Here is a 21621-nt window from a genome sequence, read left to right as displayed (position 1 = left end):
AGGTGACTACCTCATGAAGCTGGTTGAGAGAATGCCAAGAGTGTGAAAAGCTGTCATCAAGTCTAAGGGTGGCTACTTTGAAGAATCTTAAATATACATTTGTTTAATCGTTTTTTGGTTACTATATGAATCCATATGTGTTATCTCATGGTTTTGATGTCTATACTATTATTTTACAATGTAGAATAATAGTAAAAAATAAAGAAAAACCCCAGATTGAGTAGGTCTGTCCAAACTTTGACTGGTACTGTATGTTCAGTAAATAAACAACACAGGAGCAACACATTTCTATATTATTTGAGACCATTTATTATTCATTGTTGTATCCACAACATCACAGTGTGTCCAACATGTAGTCACTGATGTACTGTTAACGCATTTTGAGATGCATTTAATTCTGTGCTTGAAATCCATCAACAGCATGTCATCATTAGAAAAATACATTCAGAGTCCATTTGTATGGAAATAAATAACTCTTTGCTTTAAAAAAATATATATATTTGTTTTTTAAATCTGAGGCACAAAGCTCAAGATCAAATGAATGAATCTGATTAAATAAAATAAATTAATTAAATGCATTTCATCTCAACCATAAATATTTAGATCATTTTCAAGTTCAGTCAAGTATTACATTCAATAAATAAATCAAAAGAAACCGTTGTGTTAGAGAATAAGACACTGCAAGTTTCTGTTTCAGGCCTGATATAACACATCTATGCCCATAGCAGTGTTGTCATGGTTACTGGAAGTCTGCCCCTCTTTGCCATGCGGCGGAGGGCTCTCTTGGTGTCAACCAGGAAGTTACGTAGCTCCCTAAGGATGGCGTGAACGCTGGTCTTCCTCTCCCACTCTGTCCCCGTAGACACCTCACCCAGAACACGCTTCCTCTCAAAGGCAGACAGGTCCTCTACTACCTCAGCAACCTTCATCTTGAGAGAGAGCGAGAGAGATACACTACGTTAGGTCAATCTGTGTGCCACAAGACTGCTAAACCTTAGGCATCTGAATTAATCAAATTCTGGGAAATCGGCTCATGGACCACAATGAAAGTACATTTTTTCTTTTTTTTAATGATATTTAAGTAGTATTCCAATATAATATAACACTTTTATATTACATATTAGTATTACATACCTGGTCTTTGACCAGCCCTATCAGGACAGTGGTCTGGTGTGTGACAGAGGGGAGTAGGGTTGATTGAGGGTATTCAGCCTTAACGTGCTGAAGAAGAAGCTGGTACACCTGCAGACCCCGACTGATCTCCTGCAGACATGCCTCCTATAGGAGAGAGGACAACAAACACCATTAATCAATTAGTCACATTTTATTTCAACTCCCCGGGTCCTAGATTCTAGAAGGAAGACATCGAGGAACAAGGCTCAGACTGTCAGCCAATAAAGATATCTGCATGTTTCTACCTAGTCCATCTGCTTCTGCCATTTAAATGCCTCTTTTTCAGTTAGGGGATTTTTCATTTTGATCACAAAAGGAATATCTTGGCTTCATTATTTGGACTGAATTCCAGACACAGGTCAGGGACATTTATTCATTGATCTCCATCTTTACCTTGTTGGAGGTGGAGCAAAGAGTCTTGGAGAGGTGTGGGGGGGTGGATGGGACCTGGTGCTGTGAGAACGATGAAATCTCTTCCACGGGCTTCTGAAACTCCTCCACAAACTACAGAGGTGGAAAAAGGACCCAGTCGTCATACTGTAGTAAAAGTAAAGATACCTTAATAGAAAATGACTCAAGTAATACTACTTGAGTAAAAGTCTAATAGTATTTGGTTTTAAATATATTTAAGTATCAAAAGTAAAAGTACAAGTATAAATAGTTTAAAATGACTTATATTTAAGCAAACCAGATGGCACAATGTTCTAGTTTTTATAATTTTACGGATAGCTAGGGGCACACTCCAACATTCATCATTTACAAATGAGGCATTTGTGTTGACATAAGAGGCAGTAGGGATGAACAGGGATGTTCTCTTAAGTGTGAATTGGACAATTGTCCTGTCCTTCTAAGCGTTCAACATGTAACAAGTACTTTTGGGCGTCAGGGAAATGAAATGTATGGAGTAAAAAGTATATGCTTTTCTTTAGGAATGTAGTGAAGCAAAAGTTGTCATAAATAGTCAAGTAAAGTACAGATACCCCAAAAAACTACTGAAGTAGTACTTTCACGTATTTTTAGTTTACACCACTGACAAACTACAACACAAGGACGAATAAAAGTTGTATTTTTCAGATTGGTTTAATTTATTATGTTCAATGTTAGTAGGCCTGTTGTTGTTTTCAACTATAACGGTCAAACATTTTAACACATCTAAAACAACTCACCTGTTGGTTCCGCAAGGTGGTTACCTCGTGAACGAGCATCTTGATCATTTTCTCCCACTTCGGGGGCGCGCCCGTTTCACCGTCTGTCCCGAGCTCCTCTCCTGAGGTCCATCCGGAGGTCATGAGCTCAGAGAGCGCGCTGGGCACTGGATTCCCCTTAACTAACACCACGAGCGCCGAGAGGAGTGAGAGATCTGAAAGGAGGGGAAGAGGAGAACAAGTGAGTGATAAAATACAAAAATGCGACCAGTGAGAACGGCAGATTAGTGTGACGTCAGACGTACAGCGTGTAGAAGAATTCATGTTCCAGCTAATTGTTTGTAGGCTCTGGGTCCAGTGATGCTCCTGACTGATGATGAAGTTGGTAGGCTACTTGTTTTGTCAGACTGATGCTGCATGCCCCAGCATTTATATTCTTACACATCACAGGGGTTTCCTCTTCTCCTCCCCCTAGCCCTCCTCCCCCTATTCTGTTCTCTTCTTTAGCATCTTTCCATCATTATCAGTCAGACATGTTGGATACTTCCTGAATGGCACCCTATTACAGACTAATATCTCTCCATTAGAGACTTCCTGTAGTCATATATTTGTGAATGTGTCCCAAAAGGTACCTATTCTCTACTTAGTGCACTATTTTTGACTGGAGCCCTGGTAAAAAAAAAAAAGTGTACTATTTACATTTACATTTAAGTCATTTAGCAGACGCTCTTATCCAGAGCGACTTACAAATTGGTGCGTTCACCTTAAGACATCCAGTGGAACAGCCACTTTACAATAGTGCATCTAAATCTTTTAAGGGGGGGTGAGAAGGATTACTTTATCCTATCCTAGGTATTCCTGAAAGAGGTACTATGTAGGGAATAGGTGTCATTTGGGACATAGAGGGACACAGACAAAATAATGACTACAGGAAGTATCTAATGGAGAGATAGTAGTCCGTTGTCATTTAACCTGTCATGTAACGCAGGTCAGTAGGTCTCTCTACTCTGGTCCATGGAACACCTCAAATAGGTATCAGGCCTATCTAGAATGCAGGGTTGGGGGACTTCTCTCAATTCATCACAGATAACAGTTAATTCAGGTTTGGGGGAATTCTCTCAATTCATCACAGATAACAGTTAGTTCAGGGTTGGGGGAATTCTCTCAATTCATCACAGATAACAGTTAATTCAGGGTTGGGGGAATTCTCTCAATTCATCACAGATAACAGTTAGTTCAGTGTTGGGGGAATTCTCTCAATTCAGCACAGATAACAGTTAGTTCTGGCCCACATCAGCCAGGGTCGGTTTAACTACCAGACAGATTTTGAGGGGCACACAAACACTCAGATATCTTGAGTGAGTCCGACAGATCAGTAGGGATGACAACGCGTGATATTGATAGGTAGTATTACATTTCATTACATTTCATTATAGTACAACGGTTTGATTTGTCTAATCTTAGCAATTTTTCTTCTTAGCTAGCTACATAGCCGTCTTTGTATCATAGATAATTGCGTAATTATCGTATTTCGTCGTCCTAACGCAGTCTACACCGCCCTGCAGCTAGCTAGCTAGCTAACGTCTACCGTTAGCTAGTCCACCGTCTACCGATTAGCAGCACAACTTACACTCAACTGAACGACTTGATTAGTGTAGTGTTAGCTAGCTACATAGTTGTCTTTGCTGTCTTCGTATCCAAGATAATTGTGTAGTTTAGAGTGTGTAGTTTTAGAGTGATTATCTTAATTTACCGAGGTTAGCTAGCCAGCTATTCGTCGTCCTTAACGTAACAGAACTTCCGCACTCAACAATCCGGTCGCATTTCGCTTCGCTCCACAGGTAGTATCACATTTTTCATTTCATTACAGTACAACGGCTTGATTTGTTTGATCGTAGCTAGCTACATAGCTAGCTATTATAGCCGTCTTTGTATCAAAGATAATTGTGTAGTCTTGAGCGATTTCCTAGGTTAGCTAGCCAGCTATTGTCGTTCTTTTAACGCAACGTAACGTAAATCAACACTGCTAGCTAGCCAGCTAGCCCCGAATAGCAGCACAGTAGAAACCATTACACTCAACGGAACGACTTGATTAGTGTAGTGTCAACAACGCAGACACTGCCAGCTAGCCTACATAGTCAACAACGCAGCCTCTGCCAGCTAGCCTACTTCAGCAGTACTGTATCATTTTAATCATTTTAGTCAATAAGATTCTTGCTACGTAAGCTTAACTTTCTGAACACTCGAGACGTGTAGTCCACTTGTCATTCCAATCTCCTTTGCATTAGCGTAGCCTCTTGTGTAGCCTGTCAACTATGTGTCTGTCTATCCCTGTTCTCTCCTCTCTGCACAGACCATACAAACGCTCCACACCGCGTGGCCGCGGCCACCTAATCTGGTGGTCCCAGCGCGCACGACCCACGTGGAGTTCCAGGTCTCCGGTAGCCTCTGGAACTGCCGATCTGCGGCCAACAAGGCAGAGTTCATCTCAGCCTATGCCTCCCTCCAGTCCCTCGACTTCTTGGCACTGACGGAAACATGGATCACCACAGACAACACTGCTACTCCTACTGCTCTCTCTTCGTCTGCCCACGTGTTCTCGCACACCCCGAGAGCTTCTGGTCAGCGGGGTGGTGGCACCGGGATCCTCATCTCTCCCAAGTGGTCATTCTGTCTTTCTCCCCTTACCCATCTGTCTATCGCCTCCTTTGAATTCCATGCTGTCACAGTTACCAGCCCTTTCAAGCTTAACATCCTTATCATTTATCGCCCTCCAGGTTCCCTCGGAGAGTTCATCAATGAGCTTGATGCCTTGATAAGCTCCTTTCCTGAGGACGGCTCACCTCTCACAGTTCTGGGCGACTTTAACCTCCCCACGTCTACCTTTGACTCATTCCTCTCTGCCTCCTTCTTTCCACTCCTCTCCTCTTTTGACCTCACCCTCTCACCTTCCCCCTACTCACAAGGCAGGAAATACGCTCGACCTCATCTTTACTAGATGCTGTTCTTCCACTAACCTCATTGCAACTCCCCTCCAAGTCTCCGACCACTACCTTGTATCCTTCTCCCTCTCGCTCTCATCCAACACTTCCCACACTGCCCCTACTCGGATGGTATCGCGCCGTCCCAACCTTCGCTCTCTCTCCCCCGCTACTCTCTCCTCTTCCATCCTATCATCTCTTCCCTCTGCTCAAACCTTCTCCAACCTATCTCCTGATTCTGCCTCCTCAACCCTCCTCTCCTCCCTTTCTGCATCCTTTGACTCTCTATGTCCCCTATCCTCCAGGCCGGCTCGGTCCTCCCCTCCCGCTCCGTGGCTCAACGACTCATTGCGAGCTCACAGAACAGGGCTCCGGGCAGCCGAGCGGAAATGGAGGAAAACTCGCCTCCCTGCGGACCTGACATCCTTTCACTCCCTCCTCTCTACATTTTCCTCTTCTCTCTCTGCTGCTAAAGCCACTTTCTACCACTCTAAATTCCAAGCATCTGCCTCTAACCCTAGGAAGCTCTTTGCAACCTTCTCCTCCCTCCTGAATCCTCCTCCCCCTCCCCCTCCTCCCTCTCTGCAGATGACTTCGTCAACCATTTTGAAAAGAAGGTCGACGACATCCGATCCTCGTTTGCTAAGTCAAACGACACCGCTGGTTCTGCTCACACTGCCCTACCCTGTGCTCTGACCTCTTTCTCCCCCTCTCTCCAGATGAAATCTCGCGTCTTGTGACGGCCGGCCGCCCAACAACCTGCCCGCTTGACCCTATCCCCTCCTCTCTTCTCCAGACCATTTCCGGAGACCTTCTCCCTTACCTCACCTCGCTCATCAACTCATCCCTGACCGCTGGCTACGTCCCTTCCGTCTTCAAGAGAGCGAGAGTTGCACCCCTTCTGAAAAAACCTACACTCGATCCCTCCGATGTCAACAACTACAGACCAGTATCCCTTCTTTCTTTTCTCTCCAAAACTCTTGAACGTGCCGTCCTTGGCCAGCTCTCCCGCTATCTCTCTCAGAATGACCTTCTTGATCCAAATCAGTCAGGTTTCAAGACTAGTCATTCAACTGAGACTGCTCTTCTCTGTATCACGGAGGCGCTCCGCAATGCTAAAGCTAACTCTCTCTCCTCTGCTCTCATCCTTCTAGACCTATCGGCTGCCTTCGATACTGTGAACCATCAGATCCTCCTCTCCACCCTCTCCGAGTTGGGCATCTCCGGCGCGGCCCACGCTTGGATTGCGTCCTACCTGACAGGTCGCTCCTACCAGGTGGCGTGGCGAGAATCCGTCTCCACACCACGTGCTCTCACCACTGGTGTCCCCCAGGGCTCTGTTCTAGGCCCTCTCCTATTCTCGCTATACACCAAGTCACTTGGCTCTGTCATAACCTCACATGGTCTCTCCTATCATTGCTATGCAGACGACACACAATTAATCTTCTCCTTTCCCCCTTCTGATGATCAGGTGGCGAATCGCATCTCTGCATGTCTGGCAGACATATCAGTGTGGATGACGGATCATCACCTCAAGCTGAACCTCGGCAAGACGGAGCTGCTCTTCCTCCCGGGGAAGGACTGCCCGTTCCATGATCTCGCCATCACGGTTGACAACTCCATTGTGTCCTCCTCCCAGAGCGCTAAGAACCTTGGCGTGATCCTGGACAACACCCTGTCGTTCTCAACTAACATCAAGGCGGTGGCCCGTTCCTGTAGGTTCATGCTCTACAACATCCGCAGAGTACGACCCTGCCTCACACAGGAAGCGGCGCAGGTCCTAATCCAGGCACTCGTCATCTCCCGTCTGGATTACTGCAACTCGCTGTTGGCTGGGCTCCCTGCCTGTGCCATTAAACCCCTACAACTCATCCAGAACGCCGCAGCCCGTCTGGTGTTCAACCTTCCCAAGTTCTCTCACGTCACCCCGCTCCTCCGCTCCCTCCACTGGCTTCCAGTTGAAGCTCGCATCCGCTACAAGACCATGGTGCTTGCCTACGGAGCTGTGAGGGGAACGGCACCTCAGTACCTCCAGGCTCTGATCAGGCCCTACACCCAAACAAGGGCACTGCGTTCATCCACCTCTGGCCTGCTCGCCTCCCTACCACTGAGGAAGTACAGTTCCCGCTCAGCCCAGTCAAAACTGTTCGCTGCTCTGGCCCCCCAATGGTGGAACAAACTCCCTCACGACGCCAGGACAGCGGAGTCAATCACCACCTTCCGGAGACACCTGAAACCCCACCTCTTTAAGGAATACCTAGGATAGGATAAAGTAATCCTTCTCACCCCCCTTAAAAGATTTAGATGCACTACTGTTCCACTGGATGTCATAAGGTGAATGCACCAATTTGTAAGTCGCTCTGGATAAGAGCGTCTGCTAAATGACTTAAATGTAATGTAAATGTACATAAATTGGACCATATTTGCTCAGCTTGGTCTCATTGATGTCCTGCCTGAGCATTTGAAATATATTTTGTTATTTTGGGTGAGAGGGAAAATGTATGGGAGTTAAAAGTACATATTATCTTAAGGAATGTAGTGAAATAAAATAAAAAGTTGTAAAAAATATTTAAAATACTTAAAAAACGACTTATGTACGACTTAAAGTATTTTTACTTAGTATTTTACACCACTGGGGCCACAACACAGACAAACTGTGTTTGTCCATCTGGTTGAAGTTGTCTTTTATTTTGTACCAAGTCTGTTGTGTGTTATGTGTGAGGAGTGGGGTTTGTTTCTTTATTCTGTAAGTGTCTACCACGATCCATGCATATATATTCAACATAACTCACAAATAAAACTAGGATCTGTGAATATATACAAATATTTCATAAATAAAACCATAATCCGTAAATATGTTAAAACATTTTAAATTAAACCATTATCCGTGAATATGTAAATATATATTTTACAAATATTCACCATATATCCCGAATAAATCTGTAAATATATTAAACATAGCACACAAATAGTATAAACATTTCAACAAATGTTGAACGATTTGTGAGCAAAATCCCTAACATTTACAACTGTGGAATGTGCATTTGCGCATTCAATAAGTGCTTACAGATTGTTTAGAAAATTTGTCCGCCTGTAGATGTGTTACAATCCACAAACTTTTTCAGATGAAAGTTGACTCCATCCATTCATTCAGTGATGACATCTCGGCATTCTCATTCGGCTTTTTCTTCTGTGAACTCTTTCTAGCTAGAAGAATAACTAAAAAACAACTTTATGAAATGTAAGTACAACGTTTATTTATTCAACAAATTATGTTGAAATGTTCAACAAATGGCTTTCATATGAATGTTAAATTCAATCATTGAGGTGTGCAATGCCGAGGGTGTGATTTTGACAGGCCACTAGCACATGATCTCGCCAGTTGGTTAGACATAAAAAATCAATAAATAATAATAAACTAACTAGTTAATTGTTAATTCGGGAATGTGTCAATTTTGAAGAACAGCTCCGTTTTAAAATCCTGAATTGGTGATTTGGCTAGCCAGCTAATGAGAAATGTTGCAAATAATATTTTTCAATCTGTTATTTGTTTGCAGGACCAAGCACTCTTTCCCAACTGGTGAGGTAAGGAATTGAGAACTTTATCTGATTGATAGATATATATATATTTTTTAAATTGACGTGGGACCGCCGAAAAAGATGGCAGAACATTAGCGAGCTCCTAATACCTGCATGTGAATACTGAAATTTAACGGCATACACTTTAATTTTTGTCTTAAAATATTTGACTTGAAGTAAAGTTTAATATAAAAAATAATTTACTTTTTGAAACATCTCGCTAAAGTGACATTGTTGGAATGTCGACACGCTGAAAACTTCTTCAAGCCTAACACGCGGTATTCACAGAAGGCCACATCGATTAGCAAACAACAGCAAGTCCTCCCGAATACCCCCACCAATACATGGAAAAACACGTCAACCCGGAGAAATCTGAAGGATCTATTTGAGCAAACTAATCCCGTGTTGCAGAAAATCATGGCAGAAGGATTTGGATTTGACGACAGGAACGAATTTGAAATTGAACGAACCCATTGCAGCTTAACCATGCCTGGCGAGAATGGGGCCCCCGAGAACGGTTCTCCTGCACTTCCAATGATCTACAACCTGACCTGTCCAAGGAACTGGCAATGACGAGGAAGAAGTTTGCAACTGCGAAGAAACAAAAATAACTTTACTTGGGAGGGAAAGAAAATAATTTTCAAGGACAACGTGGAGGCAGAGAGATTATTGCTAAAGAAAGGTGTTTAGCCTAGTTAAAACCTGTTAAGGCTACCCCAGAATACTGCCCCTTCTGGAGGAATTCGGTACCCATATAAAACATGATACATTTTTGTCAAAAGTTGCTAATATATGCATATAAAAATTATTATCGAATAGGAAACACTCTAAAGCTTCTAAAACCGTTTAAATTTTGTCTCTATGTAAAGCAGAAGTCTCAGGGCATGCATTCTCCCAAAGTCTCTCTTGTAATGAAAAAAGTTGCCACCACTTCAACGTCATCGTATACACACTTCCCAAGCAGTTATAACCATGGAAACAGTTTCTACGTCTTCAGCGTGAAGCCTGCTTTCGATGAGGCGTGTAACTGTGAGAATCGCGTGCTCACGAGACGTTCAGCGTGCCCAAACGTCCCGGTGACGCAAAAAAAAAGTTTCACCAATGCGAGCTGGGATATTTCTCTCTCTTTCCCTCAGGATGGAACAACGTGTGTTTCTCTGTTCGCCCTCACGATTGCTGTAGACCTTTATAACATGTTAAGGCTTAATTATAAACATAGTTTGACAAGTTTACTCGAAATATAATGTATACTTTCAACGTTTTGGTGCGCATCCACTTGAAATTTGCATACATTTCGGACCGAAAAGTGGCTAGTTTGAGAACCGAAAGACACAGACTTGAAAACTGAATGCTAACTTGGTGAGTATTAACCCTTCCAGGTCTTCTGATGGAAGAACAGCCACAGTAAGGGAATATTTATGTCTTCATTTTGGGTTTCTGTCGACTCCAAGATAGAGGAGTCAGTATGCTAAATGGGAGCGCCGCCTCCCTATTATAGCCTAGTGAACGCAAAATGTAACGTTAAAAATAATTGTAACATAGCGATTGTATTTAGAAGAAGTTTATCTTGCCATACATATGTAAAACATGCATATTTAGTCAAAGTTTATGATGTGTATTCCTTGTTTGCTGACGTTATCTGCCGGAGCTATTTTATTTCTCCTGACATTGCAGTAGCATTTTTTGAACGATGCATAATTGTAAACAGAGATTTATGGATATATATTGCATATTATTGAAAAAAAAAATGAATGTACTGTGTAACATGTTATATTACTGTCATCTGATGAAGATTTCAAAAGGTTAGTGAAATGATTTTTCTTTTAATCCTGCGTTTGTTGATTGCATATTTTTTCCTACTTGGCTATGCTAATGAGGTATGTATGCAGTGGTGGTTGGACATAAATATGTGCTATGTTTTCGCCGTAAAACATTTTAGAAATCTGACTTGCTGGGTAGATAAATAACTTATTTATCTTTCATTTGAGCCATTTTTCAAGCGATTCTGTGGAGGTTAAATATTTTTAGGATTATTTCTTGCGTTCCCTGCGCCACATTACAGCTCAGGGGGGATGGGGGGTGATCCCAAAGGGGATCATGTATCCCCAAAACGATAAAGAAGACGAAACAAGGTCAAATACACGTTGAATTGTATGCCGTTTGCAATACAAATGAAGGTAGTCTGTGTTTGTGCGACTCTGGGAGAGTGTTGCTAATTTAATCTTTCAAGCACCTCACGGACCATTAGAAATTTTGAGTTGAGACTGCAGGTTCTCTTCTGCAGCGTCAAAGACAGTTCTGTGATGATTGACTCATTGAGAAGAAACGTTACATTCCTAGTTGCTTTGTTTTATTTTGAGATTGGTTTTCTTCATTTATTTACACTGTTTTATTGTATAGCGGAAGCACTGCTCACAGGCTATAACTACTCAGAGCAAATGTGGCTAATGGTTATTTAAACATCTCTTGGAACATAAATGGTTGTGGGTACCAAGTGAAGAGGAAAAGATTGACATATTTAAAATCAAAACAGGCGTATATTGTGTTCATACAGGAATCCCATTTAACAGATACAGAGGCACTGAAGTTAGAGAAGGCTTGGTTGCAGAAGGGTATCATAGCTCATTTCATTCCAAACTAAATCTGGGGATCATTCTGATCGGCAAAATACTTAATTTTGTAATGTTGAAGCAACACTCTGATGAGTTTGGCAGGCTTATCTACATTGAGGATCTTTATAAATGGGATTCAGGTAGTGTTATGCAACGTATATATATTCTCCCAAAAAAGGAGGAGTCTGATTTTTGGGGGGCATGAAGTCAACTTTATACTAGGAAATATAGAAGGGTAGATCATCCTCACTGGAGACTTTAGTGATGGACAATATTGTTGATGGAAGTACATCTACAGTCAACTTTACGCCAAAGGATAGACTTGTAATACATATGCTAGCAGAATATATGGGCCTTACATACATATGGAGATTAGTCCATCCTAATGATAGAGAACATACCTTTTATCTCCCACTGGCACACGCGACAGAATAGATTTCTTCTTGATATCTCATTTCATGGTTATTAATGAATATTGATTGCAAGATTGGGCCCATTGCCCTCACAGATCATGCTATAGTAGAGTTACATGTTGATATCAACTGTGAAAACGTGAGAAAGCGTAGATTTAGACTCAACACCATGCTATTACAAGATGAGATATTTAGCCCGATCACTAGCAGATGATCTTAGATCCTTTTTTTGAGATCGACATAGGCTCAACTGAAGAGGTTTCCACAGAATGGAGAACCTCTAAAGCACATATTAGAGGGAAACTAACTTGTCTAAAAAGAAGAGAGAAGAGGTGACGCAGTAAAAAGATTAGAAACAGATGTGGTTTGGCAAGAAATTTCACAGATTTCACACATTTAAAACTGCCTGCACATTTACATTTCAGTTGCATGAAATGTATAACAAAAAGGCAGAATATGCTCTGTTTAGACCCGTTTTAATGAGCGAGGTGAGAAGCAGAATGTGCTCTGTTTAGACCCGTTTTAATGAGCGAGGTGAGAAGCAGAATATGCTCTGTTTAGACCCGTTTTAATGAGGGAGGTGAGAAGAAAGGCAGAATGTGCTCTGTTTAGACCCGTTTTAATGAGGGAGGTGAGAAGCAGAATATGCTCTGTTTAGACCCGTTTTAATGAGGGAGGTGAGAAGAAAGGCAGAATGTGCTCTGTTTAGACCCGTTTTAATGAGGGAGGTGAGAAGAAAGGCAGAATGTGCTCTGTTTAGACCCGTTTTAATGAGGGAGGTGAGAAGAAAGGCAGAATGTGCTCTGTTTAGACCCGTTTTAATGAGGGAGGTGAGAAGAAAGGCAGAATGTGCTCTGTTTAGACCCGTTTTAATGAGGGAGGTGAGAAGCAGAATATGCTCTGTTTAGACCCGTTTTAATGAGGGAGGTGGGAAGAAAGGCAGAATGTGCTCTGTTTAGACCCGTTTTAATGAGGGAGGTGAGAAGAAAGGCAGAATGTGCTCTGTTTAGACCCGTTTTAATGAGGGAGGTGAGAAGAAAGGCAGAATATGCTCTGTTTAGACCCGTTTTAATGAGGGAGGTGAGAAGAAAGGCAGAATGTGCTCTGTTTAGACCCGTTTTAATGAGGGAGGTGAGAAGAAAGGCAGAATGTGCTCTGTTTAGACCCATTTTAATGAGGGAGGTGAGAAGAAAGGCAGAATGTGCTCTGTTTAGACTCGTTTTAATGAGGGAGGTGAGAAGAAAGGCAGAATATGCTCTGTTTAGACCCGTTTTAATGAGGGAGGTGAGAAGAAAGGCAGAATGTGCTCTGTTTAGACCCGTTTTAATGAGGGAGGTGAGAAGCAGAATATGCTCTGTTTAGACCCGTTTTAATGAGGGAGGTGAGAAGAAAGGCAGAATGTGCTCTGTTTAGACCCATGTTAATGAGGGAGGTGAGAAGAAAGGCAAAATATGCTCTGTTTAGACCCGTTTTAATGAGGGAGGTGAGAAGAAAGGCAGAATGTGCTCAGTTTAGACCCGTTTTAATGAGGGAGGTGAGAAGAAAGGCAGGCTACTAGCAAGACAACTAAAAATGAAAAACACTTCTAACGTTATTCCAGCAATTAAGAAGGGCAATGAGATGGAGACCCCATCCAAAGACATAAACCGTGTGTTTCAATGTTTTTATGAAGATTTCTATACATCCTCCTGTTCAGCCCCATAGATATGGATACTTTTTTTGGTCTGGTATAGAATTACCTGGATTATCAGAGGACCTGGACTGAACTATAACAAAAGAGGAGTTTAGAGCCGCCATTTTATTTATGAAAGCAGGGAAGTCACCTTTATTGTACCTGTGTTGACAGTGGTTTACCAAGAAGCATTAAAAACGTCTCTTTCCGGACACCGGGCGGCAGGGTAGCCTAGTGGTTAGAGGGTTGGACTAGTAACCGAAAGGTTTCATGTTCAAATCCCTGAGCTGACAAGGTACAAATCTGTCGTTCTGCCCCTGAACAGGCAGTTAACCCACTGTTCCTAGGCTGTCATTGAAAATAAGAATTTGTTCTTAACTGGCTTGCCTAGTTAAATAAAGGTAACATTAAATAAATAATGAGGCTTTGATATCGCTGACCCCTAAAAAGGATAGATATACTACAGAATCTATGAATTTTAGAGCTATCAGCCTCCTAAGCGATACGCTTAGAGAAGGCACTACCTAATATCATACATAGTGACCTAGTAGGACTGATTAAGAACAGGACCTCAACTGATAATATGAGGAGGCTCCTACTTTTCATGTTGTTAAACCGCTCAAATATAGTTCCCGCGGCTGCTGTCTCCTTAGATAAAGGTTAAATAAAACTAAATAAATAAAAAGATGCTGAGAAGTAATTTGATAGGGTAGAGTGGGCTTTTCTCTTAAGAACCCTGGGAAAATTGGGTTTTGGACCTGACTTTTGTAAAGGGGAAGGGGTCCTCTATTCCAATCCTAAAACAACAGTACTTACCAATGGAATTATGTCTCTTTTTTTAAAGTCTTTCTAAAGGCACAAGGCAGGGTTGCTCGCTCTCCCCTCTCTTGTTTACCATAGTTTTAGAGCCTCTTGCGACAATGATAAGAACAGATCCAGAAATCAGGGGTGTACATGAAGGAGGAAAAGAACACAAGCTGCCTATGTATGCAGATGATATTCTACTGCTGATCTCTGATCCTCTTCAGTCTGTACCACCATTACTTACTTCTATTGAATCCTATTCTAGTATGTCAGGCTACAAAATGAATTGGAATAAGTCGGAAGCAATGCCAATTACTGTCATATGTCACTCTTACCCCATTTTTATTTAAAATGTGTTCCTACTGGGATGAAACATTTGGGTATTAAATTGAGTAAATATTTGGAGGAAGTGATATGGCAAAAAAAAATGCCACTACTAGTCAAGATTTTTTTTTAAACGGGAAAATATCAAACTTTATTTTATGGGGAAAGATCAACATGATTTAACCTCTTCAACCTATGGGGGCGCTGTGTCATTATTGGATAAAAAGACGTGCCCGTTTTAAGCGCAATATTTTGTCATGAAAAGATGCTCGACTATGCATGGAATTGACAGCCTTGGAAAGACAAAACTCTGACGTCTCCAAAACTGCAAAGATATTATCTGTGAGTGCCCCAGAACTAATGCAACAGGCGAAACCAAGATGAAGTTTCATACAGGAAATGCCCCAGATTCTGAAGGCGCTGTGTTCCAATGTCTCCTTATATGGCTGTGAATGCGCCAGGAATGAGCCTGCGCTTTCTGTCTATTCCCCAAGGTGTCTGCAGCATTGTGACGTGTTTGTAGGCATATCATTGGAAGATTGACCATAAGAGACTACATTTACCTGGTGTCCGGCCCGGTGTCCTGTGTGCGTAATCTGTAGGTCCATGCGCGTTCCATTTCTTCAGAAGAGAAAGTAAAATGCCACGATGGATTTTATCGTCGATAGATATGTGAAAAACACCTTGAGGATTGATTCTAAACATCGGTTTGGTTTCTGTCGATATTATGGAGTTAATTTGGAAGAAAGTTTGCGTTTTAATGACTTATTGTTATTTTTTTTCCTTAACCAAACGTGATGAACAAAACGGAGCGATTAGTAGACACAAATAATATTTTTTGTAAAAACGGAACATTTGCTATCTAACAGAGTCTCCTCATTGAAAACATCTGAAGTTCTTCAAAGGTAAATTATTTCATTTGAATTATTTTCTGGTTTTTGTGGAAAATGTTGCATTCTGAAATAGAGGCATAATCCTATGCTAGGCTAATACTAATACTAATACTGTTACACAAATGCTTGTTTAGCTATGGTTCAAAAGCATATTTTGAAAATCTGAGATGACAGTGTTGTTAACAAAAGGCTAAGCTTGAGAGCAAATAGATTCATTTAATTTCATTTGCGATTTTCATGAATGGTTAACGTTGTGTTATGCTAATGAGCTTGCGGATAGATTTACACAATCCTGGATACAGGTTTTTTTCCGTAGCTAAACGTGACGCAGAAAACGGAGCGATTTGTCCTAAACAAATAATCTTTCAGGAAAAACTGAACATTTGCTATCTGAGAGTCTCCTAATTGAAAACATCCGAAGTTCTTCAAAGGTAAATGATTTTATTTGAATGCTTTTCTGTTTTTTGTGGAAAATGTTGCATGCTGAAATAGCCTAGCGTAGGATTATGCCTCTATCAATACTGTTACACAAATGGTTGTTTAGCTATGGTTCAAAAGCATATTTTGAAAATCTGAGATGACAGTGTTGTTAACAAAAGGCTAAGCTTGAGAGCAAATAGATTAATTTCATTTCATTTGCGATTTTCATGAATAGTTAACGTTGCGTTATGGTAATGAGCTTGAAGCTGTAGTCACGATACCGGATCCGGGATGGCTCGACGCAAGAAGTTAAATGGTTGTGATCCCACAATTTAATTACAGTGCCGTTGGAAAGTATTCAGACCCCTTGACTTTTTCCACATTTTGTTACGTTACAGATGGATTAAAAATGGATTCAATATTTTTTTTAAATCCTCAGCAATCTACACACAATACCTGATAATGACAAAGCAAAAACAGGTTTTTATTTTTTTGTGCAAATTTCTTAAAAATAAAAACCTGAGATACCTTACTTACATAAGCATTCAGCCCCTTTGCTATGAGACTCGAAATTGAGCTCAGGTGCATCCTGTTTCCATTGATCATCCTTGAGATGTTTCCACAACTTGATTGGAGTCCACCTGTGGTAAATGCAATTGATTGGACATGATTTGGAAAGACACACACCTGTCTATATAAGGTAAGGTCCCACAGTTGACAGTGCATGTCAGAGCAAAAACCAAGCCATGAGGTTGAAGGATTTGGCCTTAGAACTCCAAGACAGGATTGTGTCGAGGCACAGATCTGGGGAAGGGTACCAAAAAATGTCTGCAGCATTGAAGGTCCCTAAGAACACAGTGACCTCCATCATCCTTAAAGGGAAGCTGTTTGGAACCCCCAAGACTCTTTCTAGAGCTGGCCTCACAGCCAAACTGAGCAATCGTGGGAGAAGTGCCTTGGTCAGGGAGGTGACCAAGAACCCGATGGTCACTCTGACAGAGCTCCAGAGTTCCTCTGATGGGAGAACCTTCCAGAAGGATAACCATCTGTGCAGCACTCCCCCAATCAGGCCTTTATGTTAGAGTGGCCAGACGGAAGACACTCCTCAGTAAAAGGCACATGACAGCGTTCTTGGAGTTTGCCTTAAAGGCAACTAAAGACTCCCAAACCATGAGAAACAAGATTCTCTGGTCTGATGAAACCAAGATTGAACTCTTTGGCCTGAATACCAAGCGACACATCTGGAGGAAACCTGGCACCATCCCTACAGTGAAGCATGTTGGTGGCAGCATCATGCTGTGGGGGTGTTTTTCAGTGGCAGGGACTGGGAGACTAAAGATGAACGGAGAAAGTTCAGAGAGATCCTTGATGAAAACCTGCTCCAGAGAGCCAGGACCTCAGACTGGGACGAAGGTTCACCTTCCAACAGGACAAGGACACTAAGCACACAGCCAAGACAACGCAGGAGTGGCTTTGGGACAAGTCTCTGAATGTCCTTGAGTGGCCCAGCCAGAGCCCGGACTTGAAACCAATCGAACATCTCTGGAGAGACCTGGAAATAGCTGTGCCGTAATGCTCCCCTTCCAACCTGACAGAGCTTGAGAGGATCTGCAGAGAAGAATGGGAGAAACTCCCCAAATACAGGTGTGCCAAGGTTGTAGCGTCATACCCAAGAAGAATCTATGCTGTAATCGCTGCCAAAGGTGCTTCAACAAAGTACTGAATAAAGGGTCAGAATACTCATGTAAATGTGATTTTAATAAATTATAAAATATTTCTAAAAACCTGTTTTTTCTTTGTCATTATGGGATATTGTATCTAGGTTAATGAGGGGGGGATTTATAGGTGATCTGTATAATGGAGAGGTTTTAATGTCCTACTCTGATCTGGTAATAAAACATGTGGGAGACGAGGGATATTAATGGAAGTATTTACAATGAAGGGAACAAAATCCAGGAAAGAACCCAATTGTAAGGGTTTTCTGGTGAAAGAGAAGCGGACCAAAAAGCAGCATGGTGGTTATTCATGTTCTTTAATTTATAAAGAAACTACACATGAGATAACTAACAAAAACAACAAACGTGAGAAAACCTAAAACAGTCCCATCTGGTGCAAACACAAAGACAGGAACAATCACCCACAAACACACAGTGAAACCCAGGCTACCTAAGTATGATTCTCAATCAGAGACAACTAATGACACCTGCCTCTGATTGAGAACCATACTAGGCCGAAACATAGAAATACCCAAAACCTAGAAAAACAAACATAGACTGCCCACCCAACTCACGCCCTGACCATACTAACTAAATACAAACACAGGAAATAAAGGTCAGAACGTGACACCAATAGCGGAGTATTTCGAATTACCCAAACACAAAGCAGCCATTTTTTTTACTCAATATATAGTCATCTGCAGAGTAGACTGTAAAAACCTCAGAATAATATGGCAAATGGACCTTAAGTGTGAAATTGAGGATGATGCTTGGTTGAACATCTCGTCCAGCTCAGAGAGGAACGTAAGGGAAGCCAGGGGGAAACTTACTCAATATAAGATACTACATAGGTTTTATTGGACCCCAACAAGGCTTCATAACAGGGGTCTGACCAACAGTGTTGGAAATGCCAAAAAATACCCTGGGACATTTTTACACATATGGGAATGTACATTAGTGCTACTTTTCTGGAAGGATGTTTTGAAATATCTGGAGGAATGGTTGGGGTTAACAATTCCAGTTTCACAGAGAATATGTCTCTTGGGTGATAAAACAGAGTTACTTAATGTAACAAATGAGGAATTTGCACTGATCACTTTTATTTTTTACCTTTATTTTACTAGGCAAGTTAGTAAAGAACAAATTCTTATTTTCAATGATGGCCTAGGAACAGTGGGTTAACTGCCTGTTCAGGGACAGAACGACAGATTTGTACCTTGTCAGCTCAGGGATTTGAACTTGCAACCTTCCGGTTACTAGTCCAACGCTCTAACCACTAGGCTACCCTGCCGCCCCACTGTTGGTATGGTTATAGCAGTTAGAGTAATCCTTAGAATTTGGAAGTGTAATGCCACTCCTACTCTGAAACAGTGGATAGAATCGATGTTGGAGGTAACGTCTTATGAACACATGCTTGCTAGGATCACTGGAAGAAACCACAAGTCTAGAAGCTGGACCTGTTTTATTGGTCATGTTGTTTCTAAGACTGGAAGGTGATGACTTATGCTTGTGAACCCATTTAGTTCTGCACTGCAGCTTGTGAATCCATTTAGTTCTGCACTGGAGCTTGTGAATCCATTTAGTTCTGCACTGGAGCTTGTGAATCCATTTAGTTCTGTACTGGAGCTTGTGAACCCGTTTAGTTCTGTACTAGAGCTTGTGAACCTGTTTAGTTCTGTACTGGAGCTTGTTAACCCATTTAGTTCTGTACTGCAGCTTGTGAACCCGTTTAGTTCTGTACTGGAGCTTGTGAACCCGTTTAGTTCTGTACTGGAGCTTGTGAATCCATTTACTTCTGTACTGGAGCTTGTGAACCCGTTTAGTTCTGCACTGGAGCTTGTGAACCCATTTAGTTCTGTACTGGAGCTTGTGAACCCATTTAGTTCTGTACTGGAGCTTGTGAATCCATTTAGTTCTGTACTGGAGCTTGTGAACCCATTTAGTTCTGTACTGCAGCTTGTGAACCCATTTAGTTCTGTACTGGAGCTTGTGAATCCATTTAGTTCTGTACTGGAGCTTGTGAACCCGTTTAGTACTGCACTGGAGCTTGTGAACCCATTTAGTTCTGCACTGGAGCTTGTGAACCCATTTAGTTCTGTACTGGAGCTTGTGAACCCATTTAGTTCTGTACTGGAGCTTGTGAACCCATTTAGTTCTGTACTGCAGCTTGTGAACCCATTTAGTTCTGCACTGGAGCTTGTGAACCCATTTAGTTCTGTACTGGAGCTTGTGAATCCATTTAGTTCTGTACTGGAGCTTGTGAACCCATTTAGTTCTGTACTGGAGCTTGTGAACCCGTTTAGTTCTGTACTGGAGCTTGTGAACCCGTTTAGTTCTGTACTGGAGCTTGTGAATCCATTTAGTTCTGTACTGGAGCTTGTGAACCCGTTTAGTTCTGTACTGCAGCTTGTGAACCCATTTAGTTCTGTACTGGAGCTTGTGAACCCATTTAGTTCTGTACTGGAGCTTGTGAACCCATTTAGTTCTGTACTGGAGCTTGTGAACCCATTTAGTTCTGTACTGGAGCTTGTGAACCCATTTAGTTCTGTACTGCAGGTTGTGAACCCGTTTACTTCTGTATTGGAGCTTGTGAACCCGTTTAGTTCTGTATTGGAGCTTGTGAACCCGTTTAGTTCTGTATAGGAGCTTGTGAACCCATTTAGTTCTGTACTGGAGCTTGTGAACCCATTTAGTTCTGCACTGGAGCTTGTGAATCCATTTAGGTCTGTACTGGAGCTTGTGAGCCCGTTTAGTTCTGTACTGCAGCTTGTGAACCCATTTAGTTCTGTACTGCAGCTTGTGAACCCATTTAGTTCTGTACTGCAGCTTGTGAACCCGTTTAGTTCTGTACTGCAGCTTGTGAACCCATTTAGTTCTGTACTGCAGCTTGTGAACCCATTTAGTTCTGTACTGCAGCTTGTGAACCCGTTTAGTTCTGTACTGCAGCTTGTGAACCCATTTAGTTCTGTACTGCAGCTTGTGAACCCATTTAGTTCTGTACTGCAGCTTGTGAACCCGTTTAGTTCTGTACTGCAGCTTGTGAACCCGTTTAGTTCTGTACTGGAGCTTGTGAACCCGTTTAGTTCTGTACTGGAGCTTGTGAACCCGTTTAGTTCTGTACTGGAGCTTGTGAACCCATTTAGTTCTGTACTGGAGCTTGTGAACCCGTTTAGTTCTGTACTGCAGCTTGTGAACCCATTTAGTTCTGTACTGCAGCTTGTGAACCCATTTAGTTCTGTACTGGAGCTTGTGAATCCATTTAGTTCTGTACTGGAGCTTTTGAACCCATTTAGTTCTGTACTGCAGCTTGTGAACCCGTTTAGTTCTGTACTGCAGCTTGTGAACCCATTTAGTTCTGCACTGGAGCTTGTGAATCCATTTAGTTCTGTACTGGAGCTTGTGAATCCATTTAGTTCTGTACTGGAGCTTGTGAACCCATTTAGTTCTGTACTGGAGCTTGTGAACCCATTTAGTTCTGTACTGGAGCTTGTGAACCCGTTTAGTTCTGTACTGCAGCTTGTGAATCCATTTAGTTCTGCACTGGAGCTTGTGAACCCGTTTAGTTCTGCACTGGAGCTTGTGAATCCATTTAGTTCTGTACTGGAGCTTGTGAACCCATTTAGTTCTGTACTGGAGCTTGTGAACCCGTTTAGTTCTGTACTGGAGCTTGTGAACCCGTTTAGTTCTGTACTGGAGCTTGTGAACCCGTTTATTTCTGTACTGGAGCTTGTGAACCCGTTTAGTTCTGTACTGGAGCTTGTGAACCCATTTAGTTCTGTATTGAAGCTTGTGAACCCATTTAGTTCTGTACTGGAGCTTGTGAACTGTGTATGTGTGCTATGTTTGAGGATATGTCTGGATGTGATGCTCAATGTTTTTATGCTGTACAA

The 21621-nt window shown here is 42.0% G+C and overlaps 2 protein-coding genes across 2 annotated transcripts in view; both read right to left on the bottom strand.

Moving 5' to 3' along the window:
• Positions 1-140: 140 nt before the first annotated feature.
• On the bottom strand, positions 141-2704 carry il6 (interleukin 6 (interferon, beta 2)). Its single transcript, XM_029648683.2, has 5 exons — positions 2624-2704; positions 2340-2533; positions 1567-1677; positions 1135-1278; positions 141-929 (listed from the first exon to the last, which is right to left on the bottom strand). Exons 1-5 carry the CDS (start codon positions 2640-2642, stop codon positions 714-716), a joined length of 684 nt encoding a protein of 227 aa, XP_029504543.1. The 5' UTR covers positions 2643-2704; the 3' UTR covers positions 141-713.
• A 16677-nt stretch (positions 2705-19381) lies between these two features.
• The window catches only part of LOC135572390 (adhesive plaque matrix protein-like), a 35233-nt gene continuing 32993 nt past the window's right edge, over positions 19382-21621 (bottom strand). The window contains exon 3 of the mRNA XM_065020083.1: positions 19382-21555. Coding sequence (XP_064876155.1) covers positions 19382-21555 — 2174 coding nt within the window. The remainder of the gene's footprint in view (positions 21556-21621) is intronic.

This window comes from Oncorhynchus nerka, linkage group LG7, assembly GCF_034236695.1.
Source record: "Oncorhynchus nerka isolate Pitt River linkage group LG7, Oner_Uvic_2.0, whole genome shotgun sequence".
Classification (NCBI taxonomy): Eukaryota; Metazoa; Chordata; class Actinopteri; order Salmoniformes; family Salmonidae; genus Oncorhynchus; species Oncorhynchus nerka.
The sequence above is the reverse complement of the archived record's forward strand: the minus strand, read 5'-3'. Positions and strand labels throughout refer to the sequence as shown.

Bases quoted from the DNA above. Each gene is read 5' to 3' on its own strand.
- il6 (XM_029648683.2), bottom strand. The intron at 1,279-1,566 runs GTAAAGATGGAG...TCTCTCCTATAG, and splicing joins TTTGCTCCACCTCCAACAAG to GAGGCATGTCTGCAGGAGAT. The intron at 930-1,134 runs GTATGTAATACT...CTCTCTCTCAAG, and splicing joins TAGGGCTGGTCAAAGACCAG to ATGAAGGTTGCTGAGGTAGT.